This window comes from Pan paniscus, chromosome 15 (assembly GCF_029289425.2).
Source record: "Pan paniscus chromosome 15, NHGRI_mPanPan1-v2.0_pri, whole genome shotgun sequence".
Lineage (NCBI taxonomy): Eukaryota > Metazoa > Chordata > Mammalia > Primates > Hominidae > Pan > Pan paniscus.
Window position 1 is genome coordinate 30,979,807 of NC_073264.2, and position 19,175 is coordinate 30,998,981.

Genomic DNA, 19,175 nt, shown 5'->3' on the forward strand with positions numbered 1-19,175 from the left:
GACAAAAGATAAGAGACTTTTCTCCTCTATCTATCCCACACCCCTAAAAGAGCCTTGGGTTTTAAAAATACAGAAAAGCACTCACTCAATGAAATTATATCACTCAAGTGATATTTTCAGTGCATGGCTACACAAAAATAGATACCACTAAAAACTGGGCTATTTAGAGAAAGAGGCATATTTGTTCATAACTCCCTGACATTGTCTCATCTTACATTTCACTATATTTATTATTAAAATGGCAACATCATCACTCTTTTTGAGAAGGCAAGAAGGAATTCATCTGATTAGATTAAATCAAGTATCAGAATACCATGTCTAAGGGGTTGAGTAAAATAATGTATCTAAATATTTGAAAAGACACAAATATTTTAGAGGCTGAATTTTCTCTAGTTTCTAGAAGTCTAATTTATAGTACCAATTCCAATCTTCTACTCTCCTCTCTCCTTCTCATTATTATTTCTTCTATAGAAATCTTTCTTTTTTTTTTCCTGGGTAGCCACATTCATGAGGACATATAAACTGTTGAAGTGAACATAAGTAACCTTTTTTCATATTTTTTATTTATTATTTATGTATTTATTTTTGAGACCGAGTTTTGTTCTTGTTGTGCAGTCTAGAGTGCAATGGCTGTGATCTCTGCTCACTGCAACCTCCACCTCCCAGGTTCAAGTGATACTCCTACCTCAGCCTTCCAACTAGCTGGGATTACAGGCATGCACCACCATGCCCAGCTAATTTTTTGTGTTTTTAGTAGAGATGGGGTTTCACCACGTTGGCCAGGCTGGTCTCGAACTCCTGACCTCAGGTGATCCACCCGCCTTGGCCTCCCAAAGTGTTGGGATTATAGGCGTGAACCACCGTGCCTGGCCCTTTTTTTCATATTTCTCAGGTAGCAGTTCAGAAGTTATGAGCAGTCGGTAATTAAGGGAGCAGAAACTTAAATCTATCCCAGCCTAGAATATTAGATGGACACAGATGCCCACAAGTAAATGCGTGCAATTCCTAACAGTGGAAGGCTCTGTTTTGTGTCTTGTCAGGAGTGCTGTGGAGGTCACGGTACGTTGCCTGAGAGTTGCACGGGATTTTCAGAGCTGTTACTAAAAATCCAATTGTTTTTAAGACCTATATATTAGTAAGTGTGAGGCAATTGGTATATGATGCCACCCCCTCCCAGCAGGGTTCATGAAGAATTCTCCAGTAGTATTCACATTTACAATCACATATCTGCAAGGTTTTGTTCAGAGCATGAATTAAGAATGGGCATATATGATAAGCCAGACTTGTGGAATGAAATCAGATAACAGTAACTCAAAGCAGGCCTCACAATCTTATTAATTTTACTGAAGGACACTTTCCCCAGAAACTCACTACTGCACATAGTCTCAGGAAGCAGGGAAGTTCTGGTTAAAAAATTTTTGGACATCTTTCCTCACTGAAAGTACACACTGCCCAGGTTTGAATTTGAAAAACTAGTTTGTAGAATCATCAAAGGAAAACCTGCAATTTCTGGCAAATGTACTACATGAGTGTCATGGTGCATATTTAAATGGAAAAATGACTTTTTATTTCAGAGAAATCACCAGGATTCCTGGAATTCCAGAACACAAGAGTTAAGTCTCTACTTCTAAATAGACTTTTGCTGCATTGAAAAATATCCTGGCAAATGTTCATCTGGGCAGTAAGTATCATCATAGTTAAGAAATAGCTTTTTGTCCATTATTTGCTTATTTGAAAAGAAACTACTTTGACTATTATAAAATGTATCAGGATCATATCTAATTATAGATAGAAAATACAATGCTGGTAATCTCGTTTTCATTTTTTAAATAAATGAAAACAGTAACTAAATGAATCATTTCTGAGGGGAGATGTTCTATGAACGTATGCAGCCTAGAGCTCATTTTAGTACAATCCGTGTCTTCATTACATGTGAGTCAGTAAACCTGTATGAAAATAATAGCAGTTTATGGCCAATTGTTATTTAGAAAATATGCAACCTCACATAAAAAGTTAAACTGAATATTGTCCAAATTGCATAAAATTAAAGGATATAAAATGGTCAAATGCAGAGAAAGCTTTTAGAATGAGCGATTTATTTCCTAATGATTTCTGTAAGGTGGCCTGAATGTTAAGAATAACCAAAAATATTAGGCTAGAAGCATTTAATTCCAAGAAAAAATAAGTTCTCTATAGAGCCCCTTAACTTCAAAGCTAAATTAGTAGATACCTCCTTAAAGTCACTTAAAAACATTTAAGATAACTTTAGTAAAGTTATTTAATTTTTTTTAAAAAATCCATAATGTAAAAAATGCTGTGTCATCAATTATATCCTATGGTCACACAGGTCATCCAATATCTTAAATTCTGCTTCATTTTCCACCTTGACTTCAGTTCTTTTACCTCAAGAAAAGATCATTCTCCTCAATTGCTTGACAAAAATATTATCTTTAATCTGGCCATGTTGATTTATTTTCAACATGTCTCTATATGGTTAAGTCTCTATACAGTAAGAGAATGAATGAAAATATGTCTTCTCCATGTTAAAAAAATCAATATGGGAAAAGACATGAAAAACATACAGATCACAGATTAATAGAGGATAACAGTAATAATACATAAAGACTATAAGCAACCAATAAGCAACTCAATGGAAAAAGAGAAAGGCAATTCACCATGGCTGAAATACAAATGGCCAATTAATATATGAAAAGCCTTTATTCTCTCCAACAAAGAAATATATAGTTAGGCACAGATTTTATATAGATATATTTCAAATTAGCAGGGAGGAAAAGCCTTTTAAAATATTGACAACACCTGTTGTTGGGAAGAGTATAAGGAAATGGAAACTCTCATACACTATTTTCAGTAGAGTTAAAAATGTAAACTTTTACACTTTTGAATAACTATTTTTTTTTAAAAAAGCAGTATAACCTATTTGGATTCTAATAATGTTATCTACTAACTCATTCAGTAAATAATTTTTATTTTTATTTTATTTATTATTATTTTTTGAGACAGAGTCTCATTCTATCACCCAGGCTGGAGTGCAGTGGCATGATCTTGGCCCAATGCAAACCTCTGCCTCTCGGGTTCAAGCAATTCTCATGCCTCAGCTTCCTGAGTAGCTGGGATTACAGGTGCGTGCCACCATGCCTGGCTAATTTTTGTATGTTTTTAGTAGAGGCAGGGTTTCACCATGTTGACCAGGCTGGTCTCGAACTTCTGGCCTCAAGTGATCTGCCTGTCTCGGCCTCCTAAAATGCTAGGATTATAGGTGTGAGCCACTGTGCTTGGCCAAATAAATATTTATTCAGAATTTACTAGTGCTTTTACAAATACGCAAAAAATAGAGATGCTTATTTTTTGCATTATTTCAGATTTAAAATGGAAACAGGAGGAGAGATTGGTTACATAAATCAATATATTTCATTGTAATATAATACCAGGAAGCTTATACAAAGACATATACTATATCTACTTGTCGGTATATGGTTTACCTATGCAAGCTCCATGAAGGTGGATAATTTATCTATTTTGGCATACTTGTGCACCTCAGGGTTACAGACATAAAAGTGTAAACTGACCAGGACATGCTGAACATGGAGCAATGGCCAGGTTTCTATAACCATTCTGCTACTTGCACAACTGTCACTAAAACATTTCTCTGAAGAAATTCTGGTCGAATTTCATGCATCAGTTTCTTCCAAGACATTTATAAAGAGAAAAGTCTGTTATCTTTTTGACAAACTAGACGTAAACAAAGTTCAAGAAAAATAGCTCATGCCGAAAACACATCTTATTTCCATCAGGAGCTAGCCTGTGAAGGCCTGGTTGCTTTTAATTTGTACAACTTGCACAGAAAATCAGACTACTCTTCAGTCCTCCTTTATGCAATCTGTTCCCGACTGCAATGTGGGAGAAGGAAGTGAAAAATGTTTCCTGTCCTTCTTTGGCTTCATGCCCAAAGGATTATTTGAAAGGAAAGATACTAATTCACATTTAAAATTATGTCTAGAAGGCATTTTAAATTACAAACCAAATTTACAAGACTATAAAAAATTACACTCACCTAGCTTTCACACTGGACTTATTCTAAGTAGGACACTTTTTGAATAAGAATGATTTTCCAAAAATAGGAATTTACTATTATTGAAGCAGATGTCTTCATCCTGTAGCTTATGAATCAGAAATCTTGACTCATCCATCTTAATTAACCCAGAACATGTTCTGGTTGTGTTTTCATTAGCTTCCTTTGTTAGAGTTACCGTAACAAGACCATCTTAGAATGGATACTAATAATAATATTTGAAATTTATAGTCCCATGAGGGAAAATAACAGTATGTCAACTCTCAATTGACCAAGGTACAGAAATAAAAGACAGTAAACATTCACAAGTCAACTGACCAAAACAAACCATCACAAGAAGAGCACTGTTGTATGCTCTAATACTTGACCTAAATACTTCTCCTCCACGTTCACATCATTCATTGCTTAAGATAGAAAAAAGGTCAATTTTGGAGGAGGGCTTAACTAAAACCTTTTTTAAAGGAAATTTGTGTTTTTTCCATATATAATTTCTGTCTGGATTGAGAGACTGACATTTCCATTTGTATACCATTTTTAAAAAATAATTAATAGATTGTGATAACACAAAAGGATGGAAAGATCCTTTATTGAAAAGGTAAGTTCATGGGTGCAGCACCCTAACATGACACACGTACCCTAGAACTTAAAGTATAATAAAAATATATATATATATATTAAAAAAAGAAAAAAAAAGAAAAGGTAAGTTCAGGAACTGTAAACAAGCAGTTACAGCCATCTTTAGGCAGTATACTGGGATGGTGTCCTCACTTTGCATGCCTCTGTGGTACCTGGGATCAGGACATAGTTCCAATGTGCATAAGATTCATTTAACATAGCATCACATAAGTGAGGGCTGATGTATTCTTCTTTATTCTCAATGTGTCTGCTCAGTTTCATTAAAAAACAAAACAAAACACCAATGTTATGAAATCAAGCAATCACAGGGCAAAATCTGACCTGAAAAACCTAATTCTATTATTCTAATGACTTCATTGCTCTTTGGCTTATTGGGACTGTGAAAAGTTAAACATAACAGGACAAAAGCAAGGAAAACCTGAGGACTTTCTGTGGGTCAGTGTGTTGAATTTTGAGCTAAACTCTGACCTGATTATTCTCATAAAGTCAGTACAGACAATTGTCTGATGTCAGCGTAATATGCTGGTTTGAAAAAGACAGTGAAGCAAATTTCTAGCGCCAGGTAGCATTAGTACCTACCTCAAAGCCAGGACTCACAGGAGACTGAAACATGAAGTTGTAAGAGCAAAAAGCAGGCAAAGGTGCAGAATCAAAGGAGAAAAAGACAGGAAAACAACGTTATTGGATGGAAGCAAAGCACATTACTCAATAATGTTTCATATAGGCATGCTTTCAAAAAAAAGCAAAATGTTATACTAAACAGTCTTTATAACTACAGAGATATCTGAGTTGCAAACTACATTTAATATTTAAATGGAACTATAGACACTAAGTAAAAATTGCAAAAATAATTGTGAGTCGGTAGATGTTAAAAAAAACAACTCTACTTGTCATGGTCTCAGTGATGAACGATGGTTCTTTCACCTCATTGAAAATAAATTATAGTCAAAATGAAGCGTTTTTGACCTTTAAGTGAAAGATCAGATTTTCTTCACAATAATTCATATTCTCAATGGGAAAAGAAAGAAAAAGGTCATCAAAGTAATCAAATGATACAAAGTTGTTATCTGCTTGCAAGCAAGAATAAGCTAATGAATAATCAGTAGCAGTCAGTGGTTTCCAAACCTAGAAAGTCCAATAGCGGGTTAGAGTTTTAAGGAGAAAAATATGCCTACAATGTATTCTTTGCTCATTTTAGAATCTTTGTTGCATATTATTATTTTCTATCTGATTCCGTTCAAGGTTGAAATATAATTCAAAAGCAGTAAGGTTACTCTTAATGATTTTTTAAAAGACAAGAGGTAGTATCAATGAAAAATATGACAGAGCTTAATTAAGTAGATAACACTTAACTGGTAATTTATATTGAATATGTTCTTTTTCATCTCTGTTCTCTCAAGCTTTTTGGGGGCAGCTCTATCTGATAACTAGAAACCAAATCAAAACTACAATATAGTTCACTCTTTTTCTTAACAAAAATGCATGACTGAGCTTTGAAATGTGATTTTTTTGCAGTGTTGAATAAAAGACCTCACATTGAGAAAAATCCTACTATCTGTTTGTTTTGAATCCTCAGTCCTCATTTGCAATCTGCAGCTAACCCATCTTGTCAGAAACTTTGGAAAGTCATGAGCATTTAGACTGAGGTTCTACCAAGACTGATTGGTTATCCAGTATTACCTGCTACAGGCCGGGCGCAGTGGCTCATGGCTGTAATGCCAGCACTTTGGGAGGCCGAGGCAGGGGGATCAAGAGGTCAGGAGATTGAGACCATCCTGGCTAACACGGTGAAACCCCGTCTCTATTAAAAAATACAAAAAATTAGCCGGGCGTGGTGGCGGGCGCCAGTAGTCTCAGCTACTCCGGAGGCTGAGGCAGGAGAATGGCGTGAACCCGGAAGGCGGAGCTTGCAGTGAGCCAAGATCGCACCACTGCACTCCAGCCTGTGTGACAGAGCAAGATTCCATCTCAAAACAAAACAAAACAAACAAACAAAAAAAAAGAAAAAAACCTGCCACATTTCTGGATTGACATAAAGCATGTGCAGAGCTCAAGGGCAACGACCACTCATTTGAAAAGAACCAAACATGAGTTTCAGGGAAAAATTACAACTTTGTTTGCAGGTACTCTTAGGGCACATTTGCATGCAGAAATGGCAAAGTTAGCTCTTTGGGAGAGGAAATCAATTTCTCAATTTCCAAAGTAAAGTATTATCCTTTCTATCTATATATCTGATATCCAAAGTGTATGTTTTTCCTCCAGTTAGTAGCCCTGAATCTCTTTTTTCTGGGCCGTCGTCACAATTCAACTTCAGCTGCATGCTGTTCAGCTCATATTTGAAGATGGTCTATGCAACGTGCATTCATTTACTCATTCCTCTAAGTTATTGTTTCCCAAAGTGCATGTACTTCCCACACAATATTAATGCGTTTTATGAGAAAAGGGTTCCATGTTAGAGTGGATTTAAGAACACTAATTTTACCACTGTCAGACTTCTTAGGCCCTTAATTATGCATAATGACTCCTAGGATGTCCAAAATTTGGATGAACCAAGAAGCATTTCCTAATCTTATTTGACCAATTTTTTTTTTTCAGAATATTTTATGGGGCCATTATTTTTAAGAAAAACTTTGAGAAACACAGAGACAGCTCTATCTTTTCATCCTGTTATCAAGTTAGAATCACCAGAAATGTCTATAAATCACCAAGGAAAAGAGAGCGACCTGTTTCATTGGTAGTTGGTTGTAAATTATACCACAGTTTTGTTTTTGTTTGGTTTTTCCCTTAAAGGAAGATCATATAATTACAGTTTTGTATCTGTGATGAAACTACTGCAGGTGACAATGTTTATTATGCAAATGAATACTAGTATCCCAGAATGATGTGGCATATTACTTTTAATTTAGCACCCAAATAATTTATTTCCAATGTAAATTTTATAGCTCCATTTTCTTTTAATTGACTGATAGGAATCTCATGACATAATGTATTAATTATTATGACACAACATTTCATTCTTTTCTCACATGACCTGTGTTGAATCTCAATGACTTTATAACTTCCTATTTGGAGATCCATTGCTATTATCATTTTAAAACATTTTTACTGAGGTACAATTCATATGGAATAAAGTAAACACCATTCTAGGTGTATAGCTTGACAAAGTTTTGCATGTGCATAAACCCATGTAACCTCTACCCAGATCAAGATATATAATATTGCCAGCATCCTAGAAAGCTCACTTCTGCTCCTTCCCAGTTGATATCCCACCTTAGTTTTATTTTTAAGTATCTTGCCATAAATTGGTTTTGCTTGATTTGAACTTCATATACTGGATTCATAAGTATGTACCCTTTGTCTGACTTATTTCTTTAAATATCATTTTGTGAGATTCAACAATGTTGCAGAGTGAATCAATAGTTAATTAATTCCATGGCTGTATCATTCATACAATCCATTGTATGACTACACCACTACTGGTTTCTAATTTTTAGCTATTATGCATAAAGATGTCAAAAACATCTTATAACATATCCTTCTTGGCATGACTCTATATATTCCTATTGTATATATACCTGGAAGTAGAACTGATGAGTCACACCATATGCATAGGTTTAGCTTTACAAGATAACTGCCAACAAGTTTTCCAAAGTCGTTTGGGCCAATATACAATCCCAGTAGTAGTGTATGTAAGTTTAGTTGCTCAGTGTCTTCCCCAGTACTTGTTATTAACAGGTGTTCTTTCAATGTCAGACATTCTGATGTAGACATAGGTCATTACAGACTTAACTTTACAGTCCTTGATAACTAATGATGTTAAGCACATTTTCATGTTCATTGCCTATCTTGTAATGTGCTGGTTAAGTATATAGCTATATTTTAAATAACGTCTGTCTTCTAACTTTTTTGTAAATGTTCTTTATGTGCTCTGAATATGAGTTTTTATATGATATATTGTATTGAAAATGTCTTCTCCCACTCACTTTTCTATTCTCTTAATGACATATTTTGATTAAAATAATTTCTAAGTTTTAATGATGCCCAATTTATCAATCTTTTTCCTTTGTCATCAGTGATTTAAATCCTGTTTAAAAAAGCTTTTCCTACTCGAAGTTCTTGTAGATATACTTTCTGTGTTACCTCCTAGAAGCTTCCAATCTACCTACAATTGATTTCGTGTATGGTATAAGATAGGGTCAAGATTCTTCTTTGCCATATAGATATCCAATTGGTCACAGAGATGTTTGCTGAAAAGACCATTCTTTTCTCACAGCAGTTTTTCCCTTGTCATAAATCAGTTGGTCTGTGTATGCACATAGTTTCTGGACTCTATTTCATCGGTTAATTTTTCTGTCTTTGTGTAACAGCACATTGCCTTAATACTTTATACTTAACTTTGTATAATACTACCTTGCCTTTACTGTGCCTTTATAATGTGTTTGGCAAGTCTCTGGTTTGTTCTACATCAGGGGTGCTCAACCTCAGCACTATTGACATTTTGGGCTGGATACTTCTCCATTGTAGGAGGCTGCCCTGTGTACTGACCTCTCTGTGATTGGTCACTCAAATCCAATTGCCTTGGTTGCTCTTGGGTGCCTTCAAATAGTGTTTTGTTATGTTGTATTTTATTCGGCTTTTATCATTGTCCCTCATGGGAGAGTTTATCTGATTAAAGTTTTCCACCTAGGAACAGACGTTCTACAACAGATTATTATATTATAATAACTTTTTGCCTAAGACTAACCCTTGCCTGGTGTGGGTTCAATTGGCTTTGACTTTTCCCAAATACCACAAGAACACATGTAAATAAAATAAAAAGATGAGTAAAGCATACAGAAATAATAGAATCATTTAATACTAACTTCTTCTACAGTTGCCCAAAAGTCCATAAAACTGATATAATTTGATAAATATACGTATAGATAATGATACAGTGTATTAATGTGTTCCACTTAAGGATCTGCTGAGTTTTTCTTGTTTCCTTCTAATACTGATGATAGTTTACAAAAAAAAATCCATGCCCACAGAACTGGTATAAATTGACCACATCTTGGAATTTCTTAAAGATGGACTGTTTTATGGATAGCATAATGGATAGTTTACTGCCAAAGTTGATGACAGTTGAAGTTTGTCATGTGATCTATGCTATTATAATATTTTTTCTATCTTAACATTAGAGAAATCTGAGATTGAATTTCTGTGCCCAAATGGATAAACAAACAGAATTACCAATGTCGTAATCTGTATCTGAAAAAGAAACTTTATAGTCAAAATAGGCAATCATTTATGGAAAATATAACTTTCTTATATTTGAGAGAAAATATACTTACCATGGCAGACTTGCAAAATGAATGGTCTCCTGGCCTTAATGAGCAATGCTGTCTTTACAAGGGTCAGGCCATCATTCTTTTTGGAAATGGACATTATTCTTTAATGTATATAGAACCCAAAGGTTTTACTATTATTGCTATAATATCACCTCTTATTAGGCACCCACTATAACTTTTAAACTATAGTTATTGGTGTTACTGGGTTGAAAAGGGATATAGGCATGGTACTCCCCATGTGCCTTGGTCAAGCAGGGTGCTTTTGTTCCCGTATGAAGAAGCGAAGACATGAAAGGGAACAAAGGCAACAGGGAAATAGGTGTCCTCCTCAAGGTGGGCCAATGTTTCCTACTTTCTCAGGGATTGGGTAAAAACAAAGACAAGTAGGCACCCCATAAGGACACAAAGGGCTTTGCTGTGTTTAAAACATGATTCTGAGAACCAGTGTGTCAAATAGTGTCACAAACATTACTTCCAAACGCATTTCTCATTTAAAGTTTACCTGAAGGCATTTTACACAAGTTTACGAAAGCTTATGACTCCCATCCCAGTAGCTTTAAAAAGTATCTTGTGGCTCCAATATTTTCTCACTTAATAAATATCTGATTTGATCATAATTTTACAAGCATTCTTGACAAAGTCTAATTTTAAAAATGTATATTTATAAAATAGATTTTAAGCATTTTACAAAAAAATCTTAATTCACCATTTAATTTCAACATTTTATGTAACGTATCAAATAATTCAAATAATTTAGTGGTTAATTTGGTTACATAAAGCATTATTTTATTGCTTTAATTTGGCTTTATTGCTTTTATTGCTTTTAAGCTTTTATTGCTTTAAGTTGGTTTAAAAACACAAAAATCTGTGTTAAATTATACTTACATAAGCTAAATTAGATTTATATAGAAACCATACATTTATATACATATATGCATAATTTACAATGTTGTCTCTTAAACTTATTTTTAAATGTCTATCTTATAAACATCATGACTCTCAGAAGCTATGCTTAAAAGCAAGAGTAATTGCTGTAACTTGTAAAATCACTAATTGCAAAAATTCAAACTCAAAGAACTTCTGAGCTGAGAAGATGGCATAGGATTATTTTAAAACACAGATTTTGACTTAAGCACTTATCAGTAAGAATATCATAATTTCAATTAATAGAACTTCATGGAATAATATATGATCACGCATACATATTCTGAATAGGTATGAAGTTATAATATGTTCTTCTAGTTATTGGTGAAATTTAGTACCTGCCTTCTCCAACTAGGTTCACTTAGTGATGTACTGAAAACACAAGAAACCCCTAAAAGAGAGCCTTATAAAAGAGTATGGGATTTTCCTAATTATTAAAATAATTCATTTCGTTTATACTCCTGGTTTACACTGTAAAAAAATTTTGGTGATATAAAGATCGTGATCACAATAAAATATTTTCCAAAACAAGTAATTTATACAACTTCTTATAGATGTCTTCAGAATTTCTTACCACTCTCCACTCCAAGAGGGATCTATTCAACCTAAATGTTTAAGTATTTTCAAAATTTTTTTCTCTCTAATTGATTTTTACAGTAACAGGATTATAAAGCATCATTGTAATATCCATCGGGAGATAGAGGGGGTAAATACGGGAAATTTAAATCCTCAAACTATTAGCGTATTTCAGAATGTGTTTTTATTTTAAATAATTCACATAATTACCACAATTTTTATTTTGTTTCGAATGTTTGGAAAATCCAAATTTAACTTTCTTAAGGAAGAATATTAACCATATCCATAAGATACATATGTATTTATTTGCATATTTTATATATATAATATATAATATATATAAAATATATACTATATAATATATATAATATATAAAAATATATATCTTATGGATATAGTTAATATTCTTCCATATATATATATATATATATATTCTAGAGCTAATGGAAATATTTAAAGTGTTAAGTCCTATTTTTCTCACAGGACTTATCAATCAGTTTTTGACAATAAGCTGGCATGTATGCCAGTATGCCAAGCAATAAAGACTTTCATGGTTTCACAAGAGCAAATTTCAAGTTTCCTCCCAAAATAAATATTCAGCCATGCCACAAATTCCTCTAATAATCTTCAGAGAACGTTTTGTATCTCTCTGGTTTCCAAATTTTGACAAGCGATGTTTTGCAACATTAACACATTAGTTCGTGCTGCTCTGGCCCTGTGACCACGATAAAACCTCACATATTTTATCATTTCACTAAGCTCAGAGATAAAAGCAAACGCAAAACTGTTGGATATTTGATGAGGCACTGACCAATCTACAGCACAAGCCCTGAAGAAACACTGTCATTAACACCCTGGCTGCATTCTCCCTCCTAGTGCCCTGTCTTGGATTGACACTACTATCACATCACCCCACAGATTTCTCATGTAAATGGGGAAATGGGTAAACAGGAAGCCATACCAGAAGGGGCTCATCAGGGGCACTGGTAGAGAGTTCAGCAGATGATGTGCGGATGGTGCTGACCCCAGTGAGGGAAACGTTTGAGAGCCTTCTCCGCCTCACACCGCTGCAATTGTTGGGTATTTTAAATGCACATCTCTTATGGTAATTCAGACCACACCCTGGAAAGGGAAAATAAAAATTATTTTTATTGAACCATAAATTAAAAAGTCATTCCAATATTAGTGTAAAGTAGAAATTTAAAAAATATTACAGCTTCCATTTTCCTTGAGAGTATTTGGAAATTCACATTTTCTTTTGAACATTCTCTGAATTTTTTTTCCAATTTGTTAATGGGTTTTGAATTCTGATCTTATTGCACAAGCTCAGGAACTATGCTAGGTATCATTTTTAAAAATGTCCTGTGATATAACAGTCTTAGGCTTGAAGGGATATAGAAATTAACTCAAATTAGATAATCTGAGCCACTTTTAGCTGCCGTAAGTTCAAATGTGAGTGGACACATAAAGGAATATTAATCACAGCACATCACAAGTTTTAGACAACACTAATTTGAATCTGGGCCTCATAACTTGCTTGTCTACATGGCCTGGAACAAAGTTTCACCTCAGTTTTCTCGTCTCTAAAATGGAGATAATAACTACCTTGTAGAATTACTAAGAAGATATATAAAGTACCTCACATGCTGGTTTCCACATGGTAGGTGATCAATAATTGGAAACAGATTTCCCACCTAGGCAAGTGTCAGTTTCTTTTCAATATTTTTAATATTCATATTCCCCACGTAGCTGGAGGCCATTACTTAGAATCTCTCCATGTGTCACACAGCAGTCCGGACAGATAAATTTTCATAAAACCACATTTTAGGCAGAGCTTCTTCCAGATTATTGTCTGCTAGCTTCCCTCTTCACAGACAGAAATTCAAAAATTGTGGATAGTTTATTTGTAGGTTGCATAATAAATGCTCAGTTATATTTGTCAAAGTTCAAAGAACTCTAACCCTGCCCTCCCAATCCAAAGAGAATAGAGTACAATTGCGCCAGTTTTAAAGATTATATCATGGTGTCCTAGCACCTTGAATTGTGCAGTTCAAAGTGTTCTTTCCACATTATGATAAAATTATGTTGTTGGTGCAGAAATGCAGATACATGTTCCAGCTCGCGACTCAACAGCTGAGTGAACTTAGACGGTTTAATTTCCTGAATCTCTGCTCATTTCAACAAATGTGTATTCAATGTCTACTATTCCAATTTCTGACTTATTTACTAGGCAAATTTTATTTTTAGTCGGCTGATAAAATATTGAGCACCATATAGGGGTGAAACATGTCCACATGATAAGGGAGAAAAGATGTGAGAATAAGGGTTCCCAGGTCAGACCAACTTTGTTCAAGACAGGAAACTTAAAGAAATGAACAGAAGAGAATCCATGTACCCCCTAAATGCCTGGAAGATACTTCCGAGGAGATACTGCTACACTATTGTAGAGGGCACAACATAAGCAGATAGCTCCATCATGCATTATTTTTTATTTTTTACTATTTCATTAGCTTTAGGTGTACATGTGGTTTTCGGTACATGAATGAATTATATAGTGGTAAAGTCTGGACTTTTAGTGTAGCTGTCACCCAAATGGTTTATGTTCATTGTACACAATAGGTAGTTTTTCATCCCTCAGCCACCTCTGAACCTCCTGCTTCTGATTTTCCAATGTCTATTACACCACTGTGTGTGCCCCTGTGTACCCACAGATTAGCTTCCACTTATAAATGAGAACATGTGGTATTTGGCTTTTTGTTCCTGAGTTACTTCAGTTAGGATAATGGCCTCCAGTTCTATCCAAGTTGCTGCAAAAGACATTGTTTTGTTCTTTTTCATGGCTGAGTAGTATTTCATGGTGTATATATATAATGCATATTGTGAATTGTATTCACAATTGCAAAGGTATGGAATCAACCTAAGTGCCCATCAACCAATGAGTGGATAAAGAGAATGTGGAGTGTATACACGCACACACACCAATGTATATACACGTTTGTATATATGTGTGTATATGTATATATGTGTATACATACATAGATCTATGTACATAGGTGTATATATACATAGACTTATGTCTATAGGTGTATATATAGATAGATCTATGTATGTATACACAAAAAAAACCTATATTTTCTCAACCAACGAGTGGATGAAGAAAATGTATATATACACACATATATATGTGCATATATATGTACCACATTTTCTTTATCCACTCATTGGTTGATGGGCACTTGGCTTTTACGTATCTTTGCAATTGTGAATTCTGCTGCGATAAACATAGGAGAACAGCACACATTTAACTTGCATGGGAAGAAAATAACTTACCTTCACATTTAAGACCTTGACGCACCAGCCCCCACAGCATTTCTCCACAGTGATCACAGAAAGCTGGAGCTCTGTATGAATGAACAAAGAGAGCGTGGGGACGAATCTGAAAGTCTTCAAAGGTGGCGGAAGCTGTAAAAATAGTGATGTTGAAAAGTAAGTTGAATAGGCACTCTGATCTGTAAATAAAAAGTATGCAAGATAATAAATATGCCAGTACAGATATAACTCCCTAGCCAAAGTTAGGGAAGATAAGATGCAACACAGCTTGCACTTTCAGCCATTAGACATTATTCCCAGCCATAGTTTTACAGTTGGTGGCACAGCAACCATCTCTCTTCTCTTCTTCCTGCTTGACCAAGTTTCAGACCACTTTAAAAACAGCCAAAAAAATAGCAGAAAGCATGAATGAAAGTATAAGTAAACCTGATTTACAAACACCTGATGATACTTAAAAAATATTTTACTTTTTCTCTTACTTAAATGAATGAGAAAGTTATTCAAAAATATTAATGAAAAGAAAAAAGTTGATGAATTCAGACAGATCCGAAAAATAGTATCCTTGAATTTGACAATGAAGAAGTACATTACAGGGTCCAGTTGAAAGATAGATACAAAATATGAGTGGCTTCCTTATATAGGGATAGAGCTGTTTGAACTCTTGGGCAATGTATAATAACTAAGCATTTAAATCATGACTGAGCAACAACCAAGCAGCCACTTCACCAACATGCCAAAGAGAGGGATTTAATACATACGCTGGTGAACTGCAGTCCATTCCGAGAAATACACCTTAATCAACCATATTCATGTTGTAGGGAACTTTTTGGTGTTGCTTACTGTTGCTTATTCTGTATGGTACTCATGTAGGATATTAAAATCCATTTTTATTACATCTTTCCATATGATACTTTTATTATATTATAAAAGTGGTTTGTGCTGTTTTGTTGTTGCTGAAATCAAGAAATAGAAAGGTATCGACAGCGGAAAGATGAGCTTTTTTCTCAGCTTCCTAATGGAAAGTGGTGGATCTTTCCAGACCTATGTGCACACAGTAAGCCTGAGGTTGCGGCTGCACAATATAGCACAGTACAGCACCTGGCAGGCAGAAGACCTGGGGGAGGCCTGACCTTTACTGGAGTGACATCTCAATAAGCACGAGCCTCAGTTTCTCATACCTAAAAAGAGACAGTCTGTCTGATGATGACTTCTCCAGTCCCTTAAAATTTAAACTTCCATTAATGTAAGAACAGAACCATATGAACTTAACTTTGTAAGATTTTATTTTAAGAGAATTTTTGGGAAAACTGAGGCCTTCAATATATTCCTTGTCTTCTGCCTTCCTTTCCTTTCCTCCTCAATTCAAATAAGTTTAAGAAATTTCATATCACATTTCCCACTTCAAGATCCACAATATAATTGTCAATGCTTAATCCAAGTAGATCAGAAAAAAAGTGTGGTTTGGGCGCCAATCACCTACTTTGGTGGTTTGGTCAAAATGTGTCCAATTGGGAGAAGAATAAATTCTTTTTAAAATTGGTCTCTCATACTCATGTAGAAAATTTATTTTTAAAATATCAAAGAAAATAATTAAAGCGAAAACTTTATGTCAATTCTTAACTTCTAGCTTCTCCCCTCAGCCCCAAAATCACCCCTCCAGACCAAACAACTATGACAATACTATCACAACGATTAGTTGAATAATTACTTTGTACTCAAAATAAGCCACATTAGAATTTGACAATACAAATGCCAAGCTGGATTCAGACATTTTTGGAATTAATCAGAAGGAATATAAATAATTAAACTAAAGATTTTCAGTGACACTCCTCCAATTTATGCTAGGTAAATTTGGTTTTTTTCTTTCATTTTTTGAAGAGGATTAACATTCATAAGCAGTTAGCACCCTTGACTTATGTTTAAATGCCATATTTCTAAAGTTCAATTTTAATATTCTCCTGTTAATTTTAGAATAATTAAATACATTTTTAAAATAAAACTACGAAGTGTGGTGAGGTTTTTACATCCATTTGAAATCAAAGCAAAACATCCATTCATTATGAATTTACCTGTTCTGCACCCTGGGGGAAATCAGCATTAGCTGAGTGTATGCATGCCACCTCGCCTAATCACAAAATTGCACTTCAGAGATAATCACTTAGCACAGGAAAACAAAGTGAATGCTGTAATTCCATTTCATTTAAGTTTAGGAATCAAAATGGACAGATAAGAATAGGAATATTAAAGTGTCTAGAGATTCCAAGAGAGGAACAATGGGCTATCTGTTAGTCTGTCATAATCAATCAGCCAACCTAAATTAAAACCATATGACAGGGCAACAAACTAAACACAATAGGCCCCTTATACTGGTATTTGTGTCTCTTTGATTTGCTCTATTCACAGCCTATTGTTATACTCCAGTGTGCAAGAGAAGAGAAAATGACATGCTTTTCTTAGTCATTGAGCATTTGAAACAGGTAATTGAGCCAAAAACCCTAAGATAATCAGTTCTTTTATGGTTCATTATAAATTGTTGCACAAATGGAGTAAACTGTTTGGTTAGCAGTACAGAAGAAATAAGGCTTCTGAAGCAAAATAATCTCTGGAGGTCAAAATTATTTGCATAATAAAATAAAATAACGTCAGATCTTCCAAGATTTTCAGTACGTTTTTAAAAACTGGTAATTTTGGCAATGGGAGAAGCATAAACTCTTTCTGGCTATGACAAGTTGGGACTGATATAATGAGAGAAAATGCTTAAGCAATCTCTAAGGTAGTTATTATGCCTACCCCCATTTTACAGATGAGTAAACTGATACTCAGAAATTAAGGAGCTACACTAGGTAATACAGAATCTGAACTGAGGCAGTCCTGACACCAGAACCATATAAACTCTCTCAGCCACCATTACTCAACTTATATTTCTTTGACTATTTAAACACTATGGATTATAAGCTGCACCTTTATTTTATGTATCACTGAAAAATATTTTTTAAAGAGTACAATTAAATACGTATAACACACAACCCCTTGTAACATGCATTATTATCTTATAACAATGCTGGGAAAATAAGAAGCCATGAAATAAAGGATAGAAAAAAATTAATCCAGTTCTCAAGATCAAAAATTCTTTTAGTATGCTTTTTGCATGAGCTGCATGTTTAGAAATCCTCCTTTCCAAACAAATTAAGGAAAAGTCATTGGTTTTTCAACTTTTACAAAAGTCAGTGGTAATGATGCATAGGTGAGCTAAACGCCAACTGGAGCTTTGTGTCCACATGATAACATGTCCCCACATTGAATTGATTAGTTCGTCCCAAAGCAAAACATTTTGAAGTTTCTGAAAGCTGTGAAGCTTTGCTGTGGGCATTTTTTTTTTCCTTTACTGTCTAGAATATTGAAAATAGTTTCTGGATACCACTCCTACACAAAATCACATACTTGCTATTTTTAAGGTATTCTGTAGATTAAAAACAAAAACAAAAACAAAACAAAACAATATTGGCTGGGCATAGTGGCTCACGCCTGGGATCCCAACACTTTGGAAGGCCAAGACAGGTGGATCACCTGAGGTCAGAAGTTTGAGACCAGCCTGGCCAACACGGTAAAACCCTATCTCTACTAAAAATACAAAAATTAGCTGGGCATGGTGGCATGCACCTGTAATCCTAGCTACTTAGGAGGCTGAGGCAGAAGAATTGTTTGAACCTGGGAGGCAGAGGTTGCAATGAATCGAGATCACACCATTGCACTCCAGCCTGGACAACAGAGTGAGACTGTGTCTCAAAAAACAAAAAACAAAAACAAAACAAAACAAAAACCAATATCTTCTTTAAACTTCCTTTCATTCACCCATAAACACACATTATTGGTGGAATGATCACTACTCACAATCAGTTTATTGCATTTGTGAATATCTCAAATTATTAGAAAGTTGTTTTTATTGAGGCCCCAATACACTTCTGTAACTTTTACTTAGTAATCATAATGCTAAAAGTAAGCCTTTAAAAATAAGGCATTTTTATGCATTTAAATGAGCTTATGTAAGTAAAGCAGTCCTAATAATTTCAACCTAACATAGTTTATGTTATGTGTTATTAATATATCTAGAACCTCCTAGGTAATATAGTATATGTTGAAAATAAAAAAAGGACTAAGGAACGGTATCTGTAGTTGAGAGATCAAAGTCAAAATGAGGATGACAGGCCCATGTATATTTATAATACCAAATGCAGGGATGGAACAGAAGACAAAGGGTGGCTAAGTCTATCTAGGTCTGTCAGGGAACACTT

At 34.5% G+C, this 19,175-nt stretch overlaps 1 protein-coding gene across 2 annotated transcripts in view; it reads right to left on the reverse strand.

The window, feature by feature from the left end:
• Window positions 1–19,175, reverse strand: part of PRKD1 (protein kinase D1) — a 353,215-nt gene that overhangs the window by 74,613 nt on the left and 259,427 nt on the right. Inside the window, exons 3-5 of one of the 2 annotated variants that reach the window (XM_034937376.4) lie at window positions 14,884–15,015; window positions 12,515–12,675; window positions 5,306–5,329 (exon numbers count right to left, since the gene is read on the reverse strand). In XM_034937376.4, the coding sequence (XP_034793267.1) occupies window positions 5,306–5,329; window positions 12,515–12,675; window positions 14,884–15,015 (317 nt within the window). The remainder of the gene's footprint in view (window positions 1–5,305; window positions 5,330–12,514; window positions 12,676–14,883; window positions 15,016–19,175) is intronic. The other variant, XM_034937377.4, reaches the window with a different exon arrangement.